The 19,676-nt window shown below is 37.2% G+C and overlaps 1 protein-coding gene across 1 annotated transcript in view; it reads left to right on the forward strand.

The window, feature by feature from the left end:
* The first annotated feature begins 7,686 nt into the window (after nucleotides 1–7,686).
* Nucleotides 7,687–19,676, forward strand: part of LOC135323467 (aldehyde dehydrogenase 1A1) — a 36,598-nt gene continuing 24,608 nt past the window's right edge. Inside the window, exons 1-2 of the mRNA XM_064499981.1 lie at nucleotides 7,687–7,867; nucleotides 17,516–17,620. Of these exons, the coding sequence (XP_064356051.1) occupies nucleotides 7,778–7,867; nucleotides 17,516–17,620 (195 nt within the window). The 5' untranslated portion in view covers nucleotides 7,687–7,777. The remainder of the gene's footprint in view (nucleotides 7,868–17,515; nucleotides 17,621–19,676) is intronic.

Genomic DNA, 19,676 nt, shown 5'->3' on the forward strand with positions numbered 1-19,676 from the left:
TTAGTTCTCATTTATTACAGCCCACATGCAATATTCTTTCCACAGTTTTCTCAAAGCACTATTGCGAAAGAGATATAAATTTCAATTAAATTTCAGAAAATAGTTAAAAAAAGCAACAGACCAGTAATAATTTTTTAATTGAATAATATCCTGTTGACATGAAAACTAGTTTAGCCTGAGTGAAAAACACATACTTTTGTCAGTTGCTAATTTATGAATGGACGGTTTCTATGACCTTAATTTTGCAAATATTTGATGCCATGATAGAAGATAAGGAGGAATGAGCAGAGCAGGAAAAATTCTATTGATATAAAAGACACTGTTTAGAACTGTATGTTCCATATTTTAGGGTAAACACATGCAGAAGCAGACCATTAAGATTCACAGTTACATTTTTCATAGGTATGGTTTATCTCTCTCTCGTGAAAATTGACCTTTGTATGTACATTTCTGAGGCATCAGACTATAGTGTTATTTGCATTTGTTGCTCTCTTCACAGACACAATGATCTGTTTTATTTTTCTGTCAGTTCTTTGATGATAAATTCAAAAAGGGAGAAAAACAATCACATGTCATTTCAATCTAAGGGAACTTAATACATTAAATGTTACTAAATATTCCTGCAACTTTTAGGAAGTGCTGTAATGCTGAAGTAGTTAGTACCTAACCATCTAATTTGTTTTATAAAGGAAATTGCTTCCTATGGCTGAAACAGGTTCTGCAGCTAACCTTTTTAAAAAAATGGTGTTAAAATTTCCTGGAATTATTACTCTATTCTCTCTCATTGTCCCACAATATTTCTAGTTCATTTTAACATTCTCCTTTTGTTTTTTTCCTTGGTGTTGTTTTTGTGATGGTCCTAAAATCATTATTTTATACTGAAATTGTCCTACATATGGAGATATGGTGTCTGTCCTCAAAATTAATACACGTTAAGAAATGTATGAACTAGAGATCAGGAAGAATCAGTGTCCAGGTGATAGGAAGGGGGATGAGCATTCTGAAAACATGTGGTTGTTTAGATGGATCTATGTGCTTCCAGGAAAGTATTTTGCCCTAACTAAACCCTAGATTTTAAACTAGATTTTAAATAACTAGTCCTGGACTCCCAGTCAATCTTTTAAAGAGCAAAGGCTCTCCTGCACAGAGGATACGTTTATCTTCTCCTGAGGGCCAGGAAGGGGCTATATCCATGGAAGGGATACTGTTTGTCTCTAATGTTGTTAAGCTTTATTCAGAGATTATTACAGCTCCGGAAGCAATATAAAAGTTCATAAAAGGTAAACAGGAAGTCATCTCCCTAAGTTTGGGGGAAAAAAAACAAAAAGTGAGACCTGTCTCACCTCACTCTAGATATCTCCAATAAGATGTTTGTATCTGAATTAGTTGTCTAGACTCCCTTTACAGTCACCAGCAACAATTAGGCACCCCTAGGATTGTATTTGGCTGATCTAAACGAGGTGCCTCCCTCACAGTGTAAGGAATTGTGCTCTGAAGGGGCCCGTTTCTCACCACTGATTATGGAGGAATGCTGCATGCTTAGCACAGATGTGGACAGCTGTGTTTGAGTTACCTACATTTGCTCAAGCGAGCCCCATGCGGATGGGCTAATCATGACGAATCATGTCAACTCAGCTCAGCAAAACTAGAAGGATTGGGACTACGGCTAGTTTTCTAAAGGTAGTTTTTGACTGGTTCTACTGCAGCCTATATGATTTGCAGAGTCTCCAGTCCACCAGGTAACCTTGCTGTCCCTGTGCTTGGGGGTTACTGGGTATCTGCACTGCTGCCCACACTATAAATATGGATTGTGGACTTTGCATACTGAGACCCAAGTTTCCTTCTAGGTACTTTGTTCTCTCTTGCTCTGTCTATACTTTCCTGCCTGTTGTGAAAGGATATACAGTGAAAAGCTGAAATATTTGTTGCTATGTCTGTTTAAAGGTCTGCATTCTGCATACAGAATACAGAGTCGAGAAGGGAGTTTCTGATCTGTGAATGAAATTAGAAGAAACAATATTGTTCTGCTAGTAGATGGGTCTCTTTCTGAATGAGAAAGTATTATATTGTGGTTACCTATCACCTTCTATATAGGAACAGAGGGGACACATTGTCCCTCTTTGCAGAAAGTGTCTTGGGCCAAAAGTGTCAATACTGGATTCAGCAGAGAATAAGCCTCACTATGGCTTCTGCACAAGCATCCCAAGCACAGATGGCAAAAAGTTATTCAATATCTTTTGATACCAAGATTACAAAATAAGTAGCACTAGTTTTTCTACTTCTTACTCTGCCTCTGCCCTTGTTTTAGAGAGCCAATGCAAGTTAACCCTGGCCATTACTGGAGCAAAGGTGTTTGCATGACTCAGCCAAACAATAGCTAGCATGCTATGTGCTCCGACTTGTTTGTGGAGGCATTATCAAGAAATATCTTCCGGCACATTTCTTCATACGCTGTTATCTTCTATGTAGCAACAGGGAAAGATTTTTCACTAAATAAATAAAATATGTTAAAACTCAAATATATACTTATTCATCTGTCAGCTGCTGCACTCCAGGAGTTTGTACCTTATGGACATTTTATAATGAATAAAGAACAGTTGTACGCAGAGATATCAATATTTATATAACAGGAATGCTTGGATTTTCAGAAATGCAGCATACCTAGTATGCTGCAAAAGTCAAAGGAATTTGCTCAATTGCCTTGAAAATTTGGTCATTTTCACTTGAATACTTCAATCTCAAAATTAGAGTTATCAGAGCTTTTAAATCCCAATGTCCTTTGGCCTTTCAGTTTAAACTACAAAATTCACATCAGTTCTGACCAGTTTCTAATATGGCTGCCTTTCCACAGCAATCTAAATAGTGACCACTCTTTCTGTTCAATAGTCTTTGATGGGATATCAGAAGAAAGATTAACAAAGTGAATAAAAGATTTTAGAGTGAAGGTCCAGTGATTTCATGAATATCATTGATTACCACTTTTTTTAAAACATATTTTGGTGCTTTTGAAATTTGTTTCTTCCACCCTTTTTGTCAGTTCTACAAGAGGATCTATATGAATCACCAAATCATTTCCGTTCTTGACTCCCTGGGTAACATAAGTTTGGAAGAAGTGGTTCGGCTAATTATGATTTTGAATAACATTGATATTGTCTCAATGGAGATTTTTCAAGTGATTTTTCATGATAAAATTTTGCAAGGTAAAAATGTGCTTTAAACATTAGAGACTTGTCTAAATGCAGCACAGATGATACAACACTGCTACCAAACTGTGGAGTGCATCAGATGATTCAGTTCATTTCCTATTCCAGGGGACATTTGACAACAGCACTTAAAGCCACTACGTTAGGCTGTTCACCTGAAATGTTTTGAATTATAACAATTACAACTTTTTGGAAGTTGCTTAGACCATTATACCACTTTCTAGAAGGCATAAGAGTTATGCAGCTCAAGGAGTAATTTTGGTAGATCATCAGATGTCAAAAACATGCAATTAGGACCATTCCCAGAACATGACAACAACTGAAAGTAGAGAACATCTACTGTCTGTTTCCCTGCAATAAAATCCTTACACTGTCCTACATTAAAGGTAGTGCAAGCTAAATATATGCAGTCTTATCTGATCTACCTAGATTTTAGCATGTCTAGTAGAAGATAATAGTTAGATGTCTTTAATGATCAAATATATGCATTCTGAAGGGCATACACTCCTTTCTATAGAAACTATGGCCAGAATGTCTTACTGCTGTGATCACAATCTCAGCATTACACAAAGAGTAAGTCACCTGTCCCCTATGCTGGAGAACGGAGGCACACAGACTGTGGGAACTGGGAAGACGATTGGCACTGATTCAAGAAAAAAAATAGAAAAGAAAAAAAACCAAAAAGAAATAGACTGTTTTGAAAAGAGACAAGTTTGTGTCTATTCCCATAACAGCTTTTAAATGAATACCTGTGAAATAGATCTTTTCAAATAACATGACATAATTCAAAAGTAAATATTTCTATATCAAATGCTGGAAGGGGGAGTTCTGTAACAATTATATAGCTTTCACACTGTGTCCTGCCTGACATAAACTAATGCGAAAATACCAAGCAGAACCCTAAACCTTAGCTCATGGCTTCTGGTGCAGAAGCCTGGCAGAGATGACACAGGACCTACAGGACTCTCCTGAACTGACATCCTGGGGTAGGTAAGGCATTTCAGATAGTACTAGTATTGCATTTAGGGAAGTGAATCCAGTGACAGGTTGCCTCTGGGTGATATCATTAGCTGACACACTGATTTCATTAGTTGAAGATTTCTGGCTGACCCAACTGAAAACTTTGCCTTAGCCTGTGTGCTACTGGCTATTAAGTGATATCTCATGTGCAGACCATGCTAGTACAATGAATCACAAGAGTATAGGCCAAATCTGCTTCAAGCCAAATAACTCGCCCATCTAGATTTCGATCAAAAAGCAACTGCTAACAACATTGGTAATATCTCACTGTATTGCCACATCTGAGGAGAAAGGTAAAGTTCATCCAGTCCAGATCAGTTGTTTTAGCACCTCCAGTGTCCTGCAGCAGGGAGGTTCATTACTTAATTACAACTTGTATGAAGAATCATCTACTTTTCTTTGTTCTTCCTTGATCATGTATTAAATAGAGGAAATCAGTAGGTTTAAACCAGGAGTAAAGTTATGCATTAAAGAGTAGAAAGCACTATCACACAGTTACATATGATATCGTGTATTTCTTCAAGGTGTAGAGTGGCAAAGAAAATGGCTCTTACCTTAACAATGAAAAGATAACAATAAGTATCAATCAAGACAATAACCAAAAGAAGAGAAAAAATCAGATGGAATCTAAAGTCTTCAATGTTAGATAGAAAATATTGTCAACAAAACTATGTAAACTTCCATATATAATAATATCTGTAATATCTGAGTGTTGTTTAATCCACCAGCTGAAAAGAAGAGTAGAGGCTGCTAAATTGAAGCTCACATCTTTATTTTGGTGAAATGCGTGACAGTAATGTTGCAGAATGGGGGAAAAAACCTCAGAGAATGAAACCAAAGGAAGCTGTAATAAACAGGCAGACAGGAAGTGAGGAAAGGGAAATCATATCTACACTGGGCCAGAAACAATGCTAGGCTGAAAGTGAATAGGAAAGTTGTTGGATGAGAATGGGATGATCATGAACAACTACTCTTAGTAACAGAATTTCCTGGAAAAGGGAGGGGAGTCAGGCATTCATAGATGTGAGAAGACAGAGAAGTTAAAGGAATTATTGACATTAATGGTAATGCAAGGAACAAGTTTCAGCAGATAATGTCAGACAATAGGACAAGCAAAGAGGTCAAGATAGCAACTAATCTTTTTAAGAGATGAGACTTTTTAACAATGTACAAGGTCTAGAGAAAAAAGAAAGGAGTCACTGGAAGTGTACTAGTGAAGGTGATTCATGCAATCCAAGAGTGAAAGAAGGAAACAAAAAGGAGAAAAAAGAGGGTAAAATAAGTGTTAAATGAATGAATGGTGTGGAAAATAAAGCAATGTTTACCAGAATGTTTGGAAAAGTTGAAACTTTTCACCCAGGGTAGTATCTCTAAAGCCTGTCTGATGAGATTTCAGGCTCTCCTCACCGACATGGAAAGGGGATAAATGCCATTGTTTCTCAGAGAAGTTATCTTAATTCACTTGTGGTTCAATCATTAAAAAAAAAAAATCAGGAATGTAGTAGTGCCTAAAAAAATGAGAATGCATTTAGGAGGATCTCACTTGGGAGAAAGAATTTTTTGTTTGTTTGAAAGCTTGAAACCAGGCAATTCCACTGATCCCTGTGTTATAGTTCCAGTTAAATTCAGTTTAAGTCATGCAAATCTGAGCGATTAGCAGGTGATCTAACTGGAGACCAAATCTTTGTGGGTTAATGGAGAAATAAGTAACAGGAAGACTATTATAAAGATTAGAGTTTAGTATCTAAATCAGAAATTTGCATGGAAATAACAAAAAGGCCCCAGAAGTGCTTAATAAAAATAGCACTGAAAAGCTATTTTGCAGATGAAAGTGTGATCATACAATGAAAATGCTTACACATCTTTATTGAACAAATCCTATTTAGACACTGTTTTTTCTTGAGGCTCAAGGACATTCTTTAAGGCAGGCAGACACTGTAACGCAAAATGTTAAGATCAGCAAGAGATCAATACAGCACTTTTGAATGTATCATTCTACTTTACGATGTCTTGAGCCAGCCAGTTGATGAAGATGAAGGATGCATCCAGAAGGAAGTTACTGAGCTGGTAGCCTTAGAAATCATGGCATTACAGAGATGAGAACTGGAGCCCTTTGTTCGCATGAAAGAGTGGATGGATGAAACTTGTTCAGGTCCCCAAAGCCCTTTACATCTCACTGGGAGAAAGTTATTCTGAGAATAGAACCATCTCTTTTCCAGAAATTACTCTGAGTTTTCTCAGGGCCAGAAACTCTTGCTACAATCATCTGTCCAAACACAAAAATCATTGATGAGAATTATAGCATGCTCTTTAATTCAGAAAGTATGTTACATATAGCTAATGCATTGTAAGATTAATCTCATGATACGTCTTATATCATCCATTAGTTAAAAGCAACAAAGCCTCCATTGCCAGATGGTTTAGATGAGTCCTGATACAAGAATTAACTGATCTCAGTGAGTTCTTCAAGCATCTGTGTAGCCTCAATGAAAGCAATAACACCATTTCTCTTTATTTCTATGGCTCAAATCCTTTGTGCATATATAAAAATCTCAGCATACAAAAATAAGTGTTAATTCAGGAAAAAATATCCCAGTTTGTTCTGTGATATCATTTTTCAGAAAAGGTAGAACTTCATGAAGAAAGGAGTTTCCTATGCTTTATAAAGAGACCTGCCTGTACCAAAGGTATGCTTCTCAGTGAATAGTCAGAACCAGCCATACGTGCACCAGTGAATTCCACCTTTGGTAGAAAGGTTCTGTCTATTAAATAATTCATTTGAAGGGCACAAACCCAGATTTTTCAAGGGGAACTACAATAAAAATTCTGTCCTTACAATCAGCAGTGCTATCTGGAAAAAAAAATAATAAGCCTTTGCTTGGTTTTACTCACAAAGGCTTTTCTGGATCAATCAATTTTGTCCCACCTTCACATTACTTGAAAAGCACAGGAGGACCTTTGTATTACCATAGTCATCCCTTATCTCTGTGATCTACACAGCAGGTATTAATTACAGGAATTATAATTTACTCTGAACATACTATAGCACAACCTAGAGTGGCTGTTTTTTTAGTGAATGCTTTGCAGCTCTGCGAATTATTTTTGCTAGCTCTACAGCGAGGGCTTAGTTTGTACCCAGAGATAGCAAGTCTGTCTTTACCTCCAGAACCGCCTTCAAGAAAGCGAAGAACTCCACTTAAAATCTGCGGACCCGCCTACTGAAAGCAAGCAATTTTACTGGTAAGACTATGTTTCCCAGCAAGAAATGTGTTGTGTCTGGGTAGGCAGATTGGTACAGCAGAATTTGCTTTGTCGAGGTCTCGGCTTGGCGAAAACACTGTTGCTCTTGGTCTTAAAAATAAGTAGTGTCATTTTCTCTTTGCAATGAATTCTTTCATCCAATCACATTCCTGTATGCAAATATACTATAGCTGGTACAGATAAAAAAGCACAAATAAAGCTAAAGGCTCAGTCAGGACAAAAATCCCTGCACTTCCCTGATACCTCATTTCACCTGCGTTTCAGGAGCTTCCCCAAACTTCTCAACCGAAAATATGAAGAAACAAGGCTCGGACAGCAATCCCGCTCCGGTTAACCCAGCATTGCCAGAACCACTCAAAGATTTAAAGATTAAGTACACCAAGGTTAGTAGCATTTGCATTTGTTAACTTTTCTTATGCAGGCAGTTCAGAGTGTAAGATGTGCTAATTTAATTTTATTTGAGCCATGGAAGCAAAATTAAGTCAGGGGTGTGTTTAAAGTGTTTATTCAGATTGTTTCTGATACTGTACTTGTTAGTAATTAATGTTCTGTGATCCTTTTACCTAAGAATGTCAGGAAGTGTGTAAGCATGTCAGGAAACGTGTGTGATAGAAATATTTCATGCTTTCTTGGTAAGGGGGGCTATTCCCCCTAGCCCCCCCCCCAAGTTTCTGAAGTGATAAATTTCCTAGAAAGTATAAATGGAGCAAAGAAGGAAAAGTTTATATTATTTTTCAGAACAGCAAGACCAAATTAAAATGTTATGGTTATCGCAATGTATTATAAGCAGATTTAAACAATTATGCCAAATATGCCAAATTTCAATTCATACTTTTCCTGAATAAAGCATGCAGGACCTTAGTTTGTAAATATTTAACAGGCTAGGAAAGCAGTGTAGTTCTGCCATGTGATAGTTCACTAGTGCTCTTCCTGTCTCAAAAAAAAAAGGGAGGGGGGCACTCAATTCTGAGAAGATACTTTAGTTCCTAGTGGACAATGGTGTTCCAGAAACTACAGTGATATTTGTTCAATTTCTAAATTTTCCAACAGGAAACAGCTAATAAGAGCTAGTTGCCAACTCAGAAATCTGCTGTCACTGAACATGACAAACAAATTCCAATAAACATTTCTATTCTTCCAAAATATTCAGTAGAGAAAAGCTTATTTCATTAATATCAGAGATACCAAAGGCAACCACGAGATAGGCAGCGTGGTGGAAGTTTCTATATTTTGCATTAAGGAGAGTGTCATCTAGCAAATACTTTTTTTTTTTTTTTGCCTTGACAATAGATAGTAGTTCCTTAAAAACTGCATATAATGCATTGCTCTGCAAAATTGCAAGGCATTTGCAGAATTATATACCTACAACTGATCAAATCAAACATACCCTTGCAAATGCTTTCCTTTTGCAGTTCTTTCTTCCTCCTTCTTAATGTCTGAAAGCCACAGAAGTGAACAGGGGGACAGGGAGAAGGGATAATAGAAATTTCATCCCATCAGCAACATACGCAGCAATGCTCCAGCAGTTTAATATGGCCTTCGTATGGCTGGACTGACTTTCCAGTAGTCTTCTTATCTGCTCTGTTCCTCTCGTGCCCCCTCAGAGCTGGTGCACGGTGTGTGGGTTTGCCGTGACGAGTTATGCTGGACCATTGTGAGATCAAGACGAGAGAAGTGTGTGTTAGTGCTGGTGCACTAACCCTGCTACCTGAAGCACCCTGAGCGTCAGCAGACCCCTCACCTCCTGGAATTCACTCTTCTCCTTGTATGTAATGATATGATGTCAACTGCCATCACACGAGGATCTGAGGCAAAGTCTACAGGAGATGTTCCGAGTGCTTAGTTAAGTCCCCTTAGTTGAAGTCTCTCCCTATTTTGCTGTCTATGAGAGGAATCAGCTTGGCCTTATATAAAGTTATTTTGGTTAAGTTTTTCATCTGGGGGCATGTAGGTTGATATAACTACGTTTCAGAGCATGCCTTTCACGTAGAGCATAAGACTAAGCACACTTCAGAGAACTAAAATTTCAAGAATTAAATTGTATGAATTTTAGAAAGTTAAATCGATTTGGATATTGAACCATAGTGCGATCTTGAATTGGTTTCCTATCTGAATCTCCTTTAAAGATATGCCAATGAACTCAAAGAGTGTTTCAGTGTTGGTGGCTGGCTACGAACGTACCAGTAAATATTTTACTTAGTCAACTCTGAGGAATTAGACAATGATTGTTTGACAAATTATTTCTGTCATGATTCTTTCAATATATAATAATATATATAATATAGTAAGCCCTATCATGCTCCTTTAATTAGGGAAACTCAGATCAGTTAAATATTAGGTTGTTAAACTGCATTTGGAGGAGAAAAACAGCCAAGTATTTTCTTACTAAGCTCCTTATAGGATACCAGAGAGCATGGTAAGCCATCTTGAGGGAAGAAAAGTTGCAGCCAAGTATCATGTATGTTGTAATCACAAACAAAAATGAGAGAAGGGGAGAAAGGGAAAAAATTAATTACAATCTCTGCAGTAAAGGTAATCAACCATAAAGCTACTATAGGAACCAACTTTTTTTTTTAATTCAGCTGGCTGTGTGAATACCAAGCCACTAACTGACACACTAAAATTTTAAATAAATAATAAATAGAAAGGATAGCCTCTCTGATTGCTAGTTCACTGCAGAATTAAAATGTAATTCCTGCATCAATAATAAAATACAGTTCTTAGGGAAACAAAAAATTGTCACCTGAAATATTAATCAAACATCAACTTCTTGTAAGGAAAAACTTGAAAAAAAAAAGAGAGACTTCACAGTAGGTATTCCATATTAATATATAGGAAATATTTATTTAAGCTTGTGATTTCTTACCTTGAGAAGTTATTAAAGTAATTGCACTGATTTTAATGGTAGTCCTTAAAGAATACACTGAGACTTAATGAAACATTTTGGGAGAAGTAAATCAGAGGTTACAGCACTTGAAATAAGTCTACTCACAGGCTACAGCTCTTTCAGGTTTGGATATAGCTCTAAGATTTACTGGCAGCATCAAACCCAAGAATAACTGAACACTTCTTGCAGGCTATAAGAGCAGGTGTGAATAGGCACCAACTTTTTTCAGCTTTGTGCTTCATCTCACCTGAGCAATGCTGAATTCAACAGCCCAGCCGAAGCCCTGGTGCACCCTTCCTATTCCTAGCCTTTAAAAAAACTGGCAGGGTAGCTTACTGGTTGACCATCCGTGCTAGAAAGCTTGTGAGCAGAGTCAGTGGAACAGCTGTTGGAACAGGGTGATCAGGTTTAGCTCTACATATAACAGGCAACTGGACACATTTGAAGAGCATTGCAAAGGAAAGCTTTATCAAGCCGGAGTTATAGGTTACCAGCTGGCAGATTCATAGGGGGAAGAGGTTATGCATTTTCTACATGCATTTGGAAAAGCTACCAATAGCTACAGAGAAGATAGATTAGACATATCCTTGCACATTTATAAAGCCACCTTTAGGTCAGTTTGAATTGTCCACATTTTTGATGGGTTTTTTTTACTTTTCTTGACTAGATCTCTGGAGTACGGTTTATATATTATAATAGTAACATTATAATAAAAATTCTTCCCTAATGAAAAATAAATTTATAGACAGATCCTGAATATAGGAGCATGTATAGGATCTCTGCAGCATCAGAAATGAAATATTTTCTCCAAGCTGCACAACTGACTAAAACTTTTAATTTACTTCTACAGAAGCACTGAGGCCTGAAAATCCTGTACAGACTTTGCACAATAGAGAGCCCACAAAAGGGGATCTTTAATCTCTGGGAGATGCTCTCATGAGCTATGCTTTACTACGGCTGGCACCTAGGGCAGAGCCCTGAAATCCTTCCCAGCAGAGCTACGCCATGCTCCACCTGAGACAAAGCTGTCCTGACTCAAACACTTTCCTTACGCAACAAAGACACAAATATGGCAATTCTAGCTAAAAAATACTTTGCAAAATGTGCAAAATGATTCCATTGTCTTTGCAACATACACAAGGGCTGAGGGAGGAAAAAAAAGAAAAAAAAACCACTGGGATGACAAAGAAAGGCAAAGAGCAGGTCTTTTCTCCCAATTCTCTGCTCACATCACTTGAACGACCAAATCAACTGTCTAAACAAAGACAGAAACACTTCAGTCTTGCAGATAACTTAAGCCCCAAATGGCAGAAGCTCTATATCTGATTATCTGAATTGAAATCGATCAGTTCAGAGAACCAAGATTTTATTATACTCTGACACCGACAAATAAAACCAGTCAAAAGCATTTTGACTGCAATAGCCTGTTACCTGGGCTTAATTTTAAATACAAAGCTTTAGTAGTGTCCAGCATCATCTATATCAAAAGCTGATTTCCATGTCTAGTGCCAAGGGTAAAAGTTATACATTCTTAACTTTGTTGTTTCCTAAAAATGCCAGTGAAATAGCAGTTACAAAATGCATGCAACAGTATTTCTAAGATGTCAGTCCTTGCAGCATAAGTTTGCGTCCCTAAGCTCCATCGGCAGGATTCAGTCATTATAGACAACCCCCTGGACAGCATGTGCAAGAGAGAAGTGGGTCTTTTGCACTTACGTCTGACAAACAAACAAAAAAAAAATTGGATTTTGGCTGCCAAAGAAGTTCTGCCTGACAGCAAAAACACTGTAACCTATTGCAAGATGATCCCAAATGCTTTTTTCAGTAAGACGGGGGAGTAGCCAGAGACTGCTTTTGGCTAGGACATCAGTGCTCTCTGGATTTAGAAATACACATCCTGTTTGTTTGCAGCATATGCTCCGCAGTGCTAAATGAGCAGGGCTTCTCACATGACCGGGAGTGCAGCTACCTGCAGTATATGTAATACTGCTTATGTGGGAAGTTTTGACTTTTTCCTTCTCTTTTCTGTCTTTCATACCTGCTTAAGGAAGACTGCCATCTAACTTAGAGAAGACATCTGGATAGTTTGATTTATACAGTCATGATACAATGTTGTGTACATATTTAATGTAATAAAGTTAGTTTTTTAAAAGGGAATGATATTAGAAACATTAATAAGAAAGATACTCTAAAGTAATATCATGGGTGATATTGGTTGGTGCAATAAATGTAGTATTTAAACAAATACTTTCAGAATTTCCAAAAATGGTATGTTTTACTATTATTCCTTTCACAGACAGATATGAATTTGGCATACTGTAACATCATAGCAGTGTTATGTTAATATTTACCTTTTACTTTGTCTCTTTTCTTGGCAATGTAACTACTTACTAAAGATGGCTTTTTTCATATTAACTATTTAACTGCTGTCTTTACACTTTCATAACAATCAGAATTTTATGTGGATATTCCTGAAATTTCCAGGCACTCATATTTCCCTTATTTTCCTTATAGCTTTTGATAAGTTAGGAGTTTGCTGGTCAGCCCTGATAGCTAAAGGCAACTTTTTCCTTTGCAATGACACTGTATATATTGTGCCCACATATAAACAAACTCAAACATATAGGAATATAATAATAGCAAATTGTTACCATCTCCATTTAGAGAGAAATATTTTTATTGGCCTTGACAGTTTATTACCAAATTATTCACCAATTATTAATAACTGCCCAGAGAGTCAGTGTAAGCAATTTCAATATTATGCAAAAAAATCTATTCCCTGAAAGGTTTCCTGTTTTCATAACATACAGAGTTGTAGTGGTTGTGTTTAAATTGCAGTTCCATGTGACAAAATGCATTTATCCTGCAGTTATGGTGCCTTGCTTCTGCCCTCCTCTGAATCAAGCATTATTTGCTTTGATTTGCCTGCCCCAAAGTATTTCCTGGCTCTCTATGTAAATGTAGAAAATCCTGCTGTTATGAGCAGCCGTAGCGTTTTATCTTGATGGAGAGGAAATGGGAATGGTACCTTTTCTGCTAGTTGGTCTTCCTTTGATGGCGTGGTTATTAATCAGTGGGGCAAGACGGTAGTTTCAAACCATGATCCCAAAGATAGGCGTGATGTGAGAATAAAATACCCTCGTAGCAATGATGGCACAGTCACAGCCCGCCGCCGTCTCCAGGAGAGTGAGTTGTGCTCATGCCTTCCCTGTGCAGGGGCAGGCAGTGCAACGGCATTGGGAGCCCACAGGAAAGGAGGATGCCAGCCACCAGCGAGGAGGGAGATGGGCTCAAACACAGGGTTTGGGGTTGCTCAGAGAGGTGATCCCATTCCAACACTGACCTCGACCTGGAGAGCGTAGGGAGGATGCGACAGAGGTGATAGCTACTGGTAATATCAGACTGTACACATAATAGTGTCCACTTTAAAGAGCAACCTACACAGCACGAAACACAGCCTCCTCTTTTTATCATCTGTGCAATGTTTTAGGTCTTTCCATTGAAGTTTTCCCTTCTCTTTCGAGACAACTTACAGAATTAGAAAGAGAAAATTAACTCTTTCATAATTTCAGCAGTAGTGGTTCAAAGACGGCAGTCTTTAGGGTAGCACAGATCTAGCACACCTACTAATCAGGCCCAGATTTCACTTGGAATTTATAAATAGAGATAGTACCTCAAATTTCACCCAGAAGACCTTGGCCTTCACCCTGCTATTGTCTTCTAAATTTTCACAACTTTGTTGTATTACATAATATCTCAGTAATTGCAACTAAGATAGGGAATATTTTTAATAGATCTATTCCTTCTCTGCTGTCTAGTAATTGCTGAATCAGCTCATTTTGTATCATCTTCAATATGATGAAAGAGTAACTTCAACAGCATTATAGTCTTTTTATAAAGGTATAGCGTAAGTGTTTTAGAAGACACCATCTTTACAGTGGTGTGGAAGGTGTCCTATTTTCCCCTACAGAATCAAAAAAAAGATTTTTCAGTAATAATTTCTGTGGTTTATTTCCTTTTTCTCTTTCTAATGGGGAAGGATTAATTTCTACAAATTACATCAACTGTCATATTATCCAGACAGGATTTACCAGTAATCAAAAACCTACATGGATGCAGAACTTCTCACTCCTGAAACACACTTTTGGTGTAGTTTTAAGGGATGTATAGCAAAACTGAAATAAGAATGCCAGAGCTTGGAGGAGCAGGAAAGAGCCATACTAAACAGATAACAAAATAAGAGCAAAAGCAAACCAGAAAGGATTTTGTGCTGTCTTTGGAGAAGGTATTCTTGTTTGACACTGATTTCATTTAGACTTTATAAGGAATTCAAATATTTAACTATTTCTTCTACTGTAATGGCCCATTTGCCAATTACTTATCCCCATATAAAAGAGTCTAGATTTGAATTTCTGGTACTATTATACCATGAAAGGTTATGGATCATAAAAGTTCAATATGGGAAACTGCAATTCCCAGCTTGTCTTATTTTGTTCTTATTATATGTGTGCCAGCAGTGTTTCAGTCAAGATGTGATGGTGTTTGTTCCAGCCATGCAAAGTAATTTTGGTACACACTGTGCTTTCAGCCTGCATAAAAGCTTAGTCTTTGAATAATGACACAGTTCTAACAGTTATTAAATGAGCTTTGGATATCAGTTTCATTGCTGCTGGGTAAGCTGTTATGATTAACTTTGATGTGGGCCAGCCACTGTGCAATCGTTGCTTCTATATGCTTAATTGCTGACTACATGTTTGGCCCTTTATTAACAGCTTGAAATAGCACAATACTAAACAAAAAGACAGAATACTCTAGCAAGATTGAGGAAAGCATAGTTTTAGCTTATTTTCTTGTGTTTAATGTTATTAGACTTGCTCCCATCTCTGTCATGTAAAAGTCATGAGAAAACACTTAAATGAGCAAAGTATGGTTGCCTGGTGTTCCTGGAATATGGATGTTCAACTTGATGGCAACAGCTTAGAAAAAGGGGCCAGAAAAGAGAAAGGAAATTCAAATGAAGTGGTGCCTCCTAAGGAAAATCAGTGCAGAGACATAACAGAGATCCTCAGAATTGGAATGAAGTATGAAAGACTGTCAAGCTGGACACAAGTATTATTAATTTGCTGTGATGCCTCTTGCAGTTCCAATAAAAATATTCCAGCCGCTAGTGACAGTCAAAATAACTGGGATATATTTGCACTCTATCCCTATCCGCTGGATGGGAGATGGGAAAGCAGCACTGATACCAGGCAGACAAAAGATTTAGAGCCTGTGGCAATTAAACTGGAGATAATCAGAACATTGATGGAAATTATTAAATAAGCACTGAATAGCAACAAATGATTGTGACTGGCTTAAGAAGAAGATACTCATACTGGTTATGCAGTAATGACAGCTAAAACTGTCACCCAAAGACCAGCTCATCAAAAGTCGAAGCTTCATCTTTCAAAGGCAGGAATTGCTGCACACACTGAAGACCAAAGAGGGAGAGGTTTGAATTCCTGATGTGTTGGAGAGAAAAGCTGAGGTAGGGAGGGGAGAGACAAGAGCTGTCCATAAATGTGACCATCAGCTGTAGTCCTGCCCAGCAGTGGGGGCACATATAGCAGCAACAGCAGCAACATTCGTTGTATGTTTATGTGAGTATCCCCACATGCGGAGTGAAGGATTATGGTCATATGATTATAACTCCACATGTGGCATCCATCATATAACCTCTGTGATAAGAAAATGTTCAGGTCAAGATCCTATTAGTATTCTTCCAAAAAGAGGAGTAGGAAATAGCATCTTAAGCTATGATCAGAGATCCCACTGTTTCTCATACATTTTCGGCTAGGATGTTTGTAGGTCTATTGGATTACATGCGTAGCTGGGCACCACTATCATCTTCTGCTCAAGAGCCACCCTTGAAAGTCCCCTTTTCATCAGCTCTTGGACTTTTTTAGCTTGGCCAGTATGAATATTTAATGTGCGCCGGTTATGGTCTGGAAGGCAAGACCATGGCATGGAAGGCAAGAACTCTCTTCCATATGAGACTAGGACAGGCCAAAAAAGACAGCAATTAAAAAAAAGGTATCTGGGGTTTAATCAACTTAATCGACTTTTTGCAATGTGACCATGGGATATGAGAGAGAACTTTTTTCACAGCATGCACTGCTAAGCTTTTTTTTTTTAAGCCTGTGTCTCTCTAAAATGTGCCTGCTACCAATTGCAAGGACAGTGTAGGATTTCTCCATGAATGCTAACAGTACATTTTTGGCAAACACATTGATAATTTCCTCTTGATTTGTGATTCCTCCCTTTGCTTAATGGAGCAGATCCTGTTTCTCCTGTAAAAGATTAATAGAATTATGTTTCTGCTTTTAAATGTTGATTATGATCCCATTCAATGAGGCACCAATCCACAAACCCAAAGGATTTTGGTGAAAAATAAAACAGGCTCCTAATCTCTGATTATTTTTCTCCTGTAACATGGAAATAGACAAGTATACAAACAACTTTGCTTGACCTTGTACTTTGTTTAAATGGTTCTCTTTGTTTCGTTCAATGGGCTGTGATTTTTTCAGTCTTGACTTCATTTCAGAGAAACATGCTACCATTTACAGTTAGGATCCCCCCCCCCCTTTTTTTGGCAAGAGAGAATGAAAAGAATTGAAGGAAAGCTGAATAAAATGGCATTCTCCAAGATACTGCATGAACTACATGTATTAAACCCAACTGTTGGGTTTATTTCTGTAGGGACATGTTTATTTCTGTAGGAGCAGAAACCTGTGAGCATAGTAAAAATGGGTAATTTTAGGTAGGTCACTTAGGACTGTATCTCCCCTGTACTTCACAGACCTTGGTTTGACAGAAGAAGGACCCCTAGAAACCAATATCTTTTCATAATATGAGAAAAAGTGAAAATATCTTGTGGAGAGAGAAAGTGGCTTGTCTCCATAGGAAGTTAATTTTAAAAAGCTATTCTTGGTTAATGGCCTATATGAGCACTCATTTCTTCAGAATAATGTAGAAATAGCTATTCCATTTTGCATTCAGGTGCCAACCAGACAGCTCTTGGTTATGAACAATAGATTTAGACATTAAAATAGATAATAGACAAGATGTTACTAATAACGTTGCATTATTTTTTTTTCTTTTGCAGATATTTATAAACAATGAGTGGCATGACTCAGTCAGTGGTAAAAAATTTGCGGTCCTTAACCCCGCAACCGAAGAGAAAATCTGTGAGATTGAAGAAGGTGACAAGGTGGAGTTTTCTTTCATGTTTTTAACCTTGGCTTTGAATATTATTCTGTACCTTAAAAGCAGGAAGGCAACATTTTTCTTTGTTCATGTAAAATACTACCTCAGGTGGAGATACATCTACTTCTTCCTATATAAATTCTGCAAACATAATTCTTAGCTTTTTCACTAAGACTTACTATTGTGTGTAAAATGACACTGGAAAACTGATTTACACTTACGACCTTACTCATCTGAAGAAAATTATGAGGAAAATTTTTTTGCTAATTTTTATCTATTATTTTTGATTAGTAGCATCTAGTCATTTAACTGTCATTTTAGCTATTTTTTCACCTGTCATCCTTACACAGTGATATAATCTGCTCATAGCACATACTACATAAGGCTTTTCATTACCAATAACATAAAAAAGTGGACAAATACTAGTATTTTCCCATGATAGGCAAACTCTGAGAAAATGTTAATGGGGTCATCGCTATCCACATTTACAGCTGTGAATTTCTGTCTTCTCAGTACTGCTCCCACCAACAAGGTGGTTTTCCAAAAAGCATATTGGAACATAGTACTAAAACAGACTCTGAAGATGTAGGTTACCTATCAAATAGATACTAATGCCACCAAAGCTGATTTGCATGTTGAATTGATGAATTTAAGAAGAGGTCTAAAAATATTGTTAACAGCTATAAACAAACGTTCATTCTGGCATATATGAGATTTCTCAGTGAAAAATTACAGATAAATGCAGCTTAATCAAAGCTGTAATGAAAACCTAAGCACTCAAATAAGCAGCTATATATTTTCATCATTTTAGGTAAATTTCATTTGAAAAGAGTTTGCTTAGTGTTACTATATAGTTTAAATGCATGTTATCAAGTAGGGGGTTACTTGTTTAAAAAGAACAGACACTGCAGCTTAAACAGTTTCAAAACTGATGACCAAAGAAATTTTTTGGATAAACTCTGAGAAAGTAAGTCTGAGAAGTGAATGTTCTTTTTCTAGTTGACAGCTATAAAAAACTGCTAGCTGGGCTTGAAAATAACACTGGTTTTGTAATTAATGCTTTGGTTCATGCAAATATTTATTTGCTTTTCTACACTTTCCCACCAAGGGCAAATTTTCATGTCCAAATGCCAGAAAATTTGCTCACATTTCTCACAAATGACATCTGACATTCAATTTGTTTTCAGTTGGGCTCGTTTTTGATCAAGAAGTATGCATACTTATAATGATTTGTTTAAAGAATCTGTTTTATATTTAGCAGCAAAATGGTTTAACGGTAAACCCCTTCTTATCCATGAGAACTATTATGAAGCCTATAAGCACTGTATCTATCTTACCGGTTTACCAACGCAATTTATTGCCAATATAACAAACAGTCTCTTTCAGAATATTTTAATTTACTGTATGGAGATTCTCCCTGAAATTAAATCCTCTTTTTGAGGAATTCAACTTTCAGTGCCCATTGAATCTCAATTACTTGATTCTATAATTTTGTCACGGATCTCCTGATAAACTTTGGCCCAGATGCTATCTGTCAACAGAGATCATGCATGCTGCCAGGATTAAGAAAGTCATAGTGAAGACATTTTTTTTAATTTTTTGTTATACAAAAGATGGCTGAGAAAAGTCTGCATAATCACAAATATCTGAGCATGAGTCTTGAAATGTCTCATTCTTGCTTTCTTTAGTTCTCGTTATCTGTGTCTAGAGCTCAGTCTCACTGAGATTGTTTCAGGCTCTTTCTGCCTTCAGCCAAAGAATTTCATGAGCATGCTGTTAAATGCTGCACTGCATCACACTAGCATCATAGGTGCTTTTGATGTAAAATGCTACCCCTTCTACCTCTTCTCTGTTCAGTCTTTGAAAATCAAATTACATTGCAAATCAGGTTGGCCTGATATTTGATCATCCTCAAATTAAATTACTCATGACCTGCAACTGTTCACTTAGCATTCAGAACTCTTGTAGCTTTCATTCTTTACAAGCAACCTAACAACTCGTTAAATGAAGAGATAATACTGTTCGACACACAGGTTTGCTTTCTCTCCAATAATTTTGCA

The sequence above is a fragment of the Dromaius novaehollandiae genome, chromosome W, assembly GCF_036370855.1.
Source record: "Dromaius novaehollandiae isolate bDroNov1 chromosome W, bDroNov1.hap1, whole genome shotgun sequence".
Lineage (NCBI taxonomy): Eukaryota > Metazoa > Chordata > Aves > Casuariiformes > Dromaiidae > Dromaius > Dromaius novaehollandiae.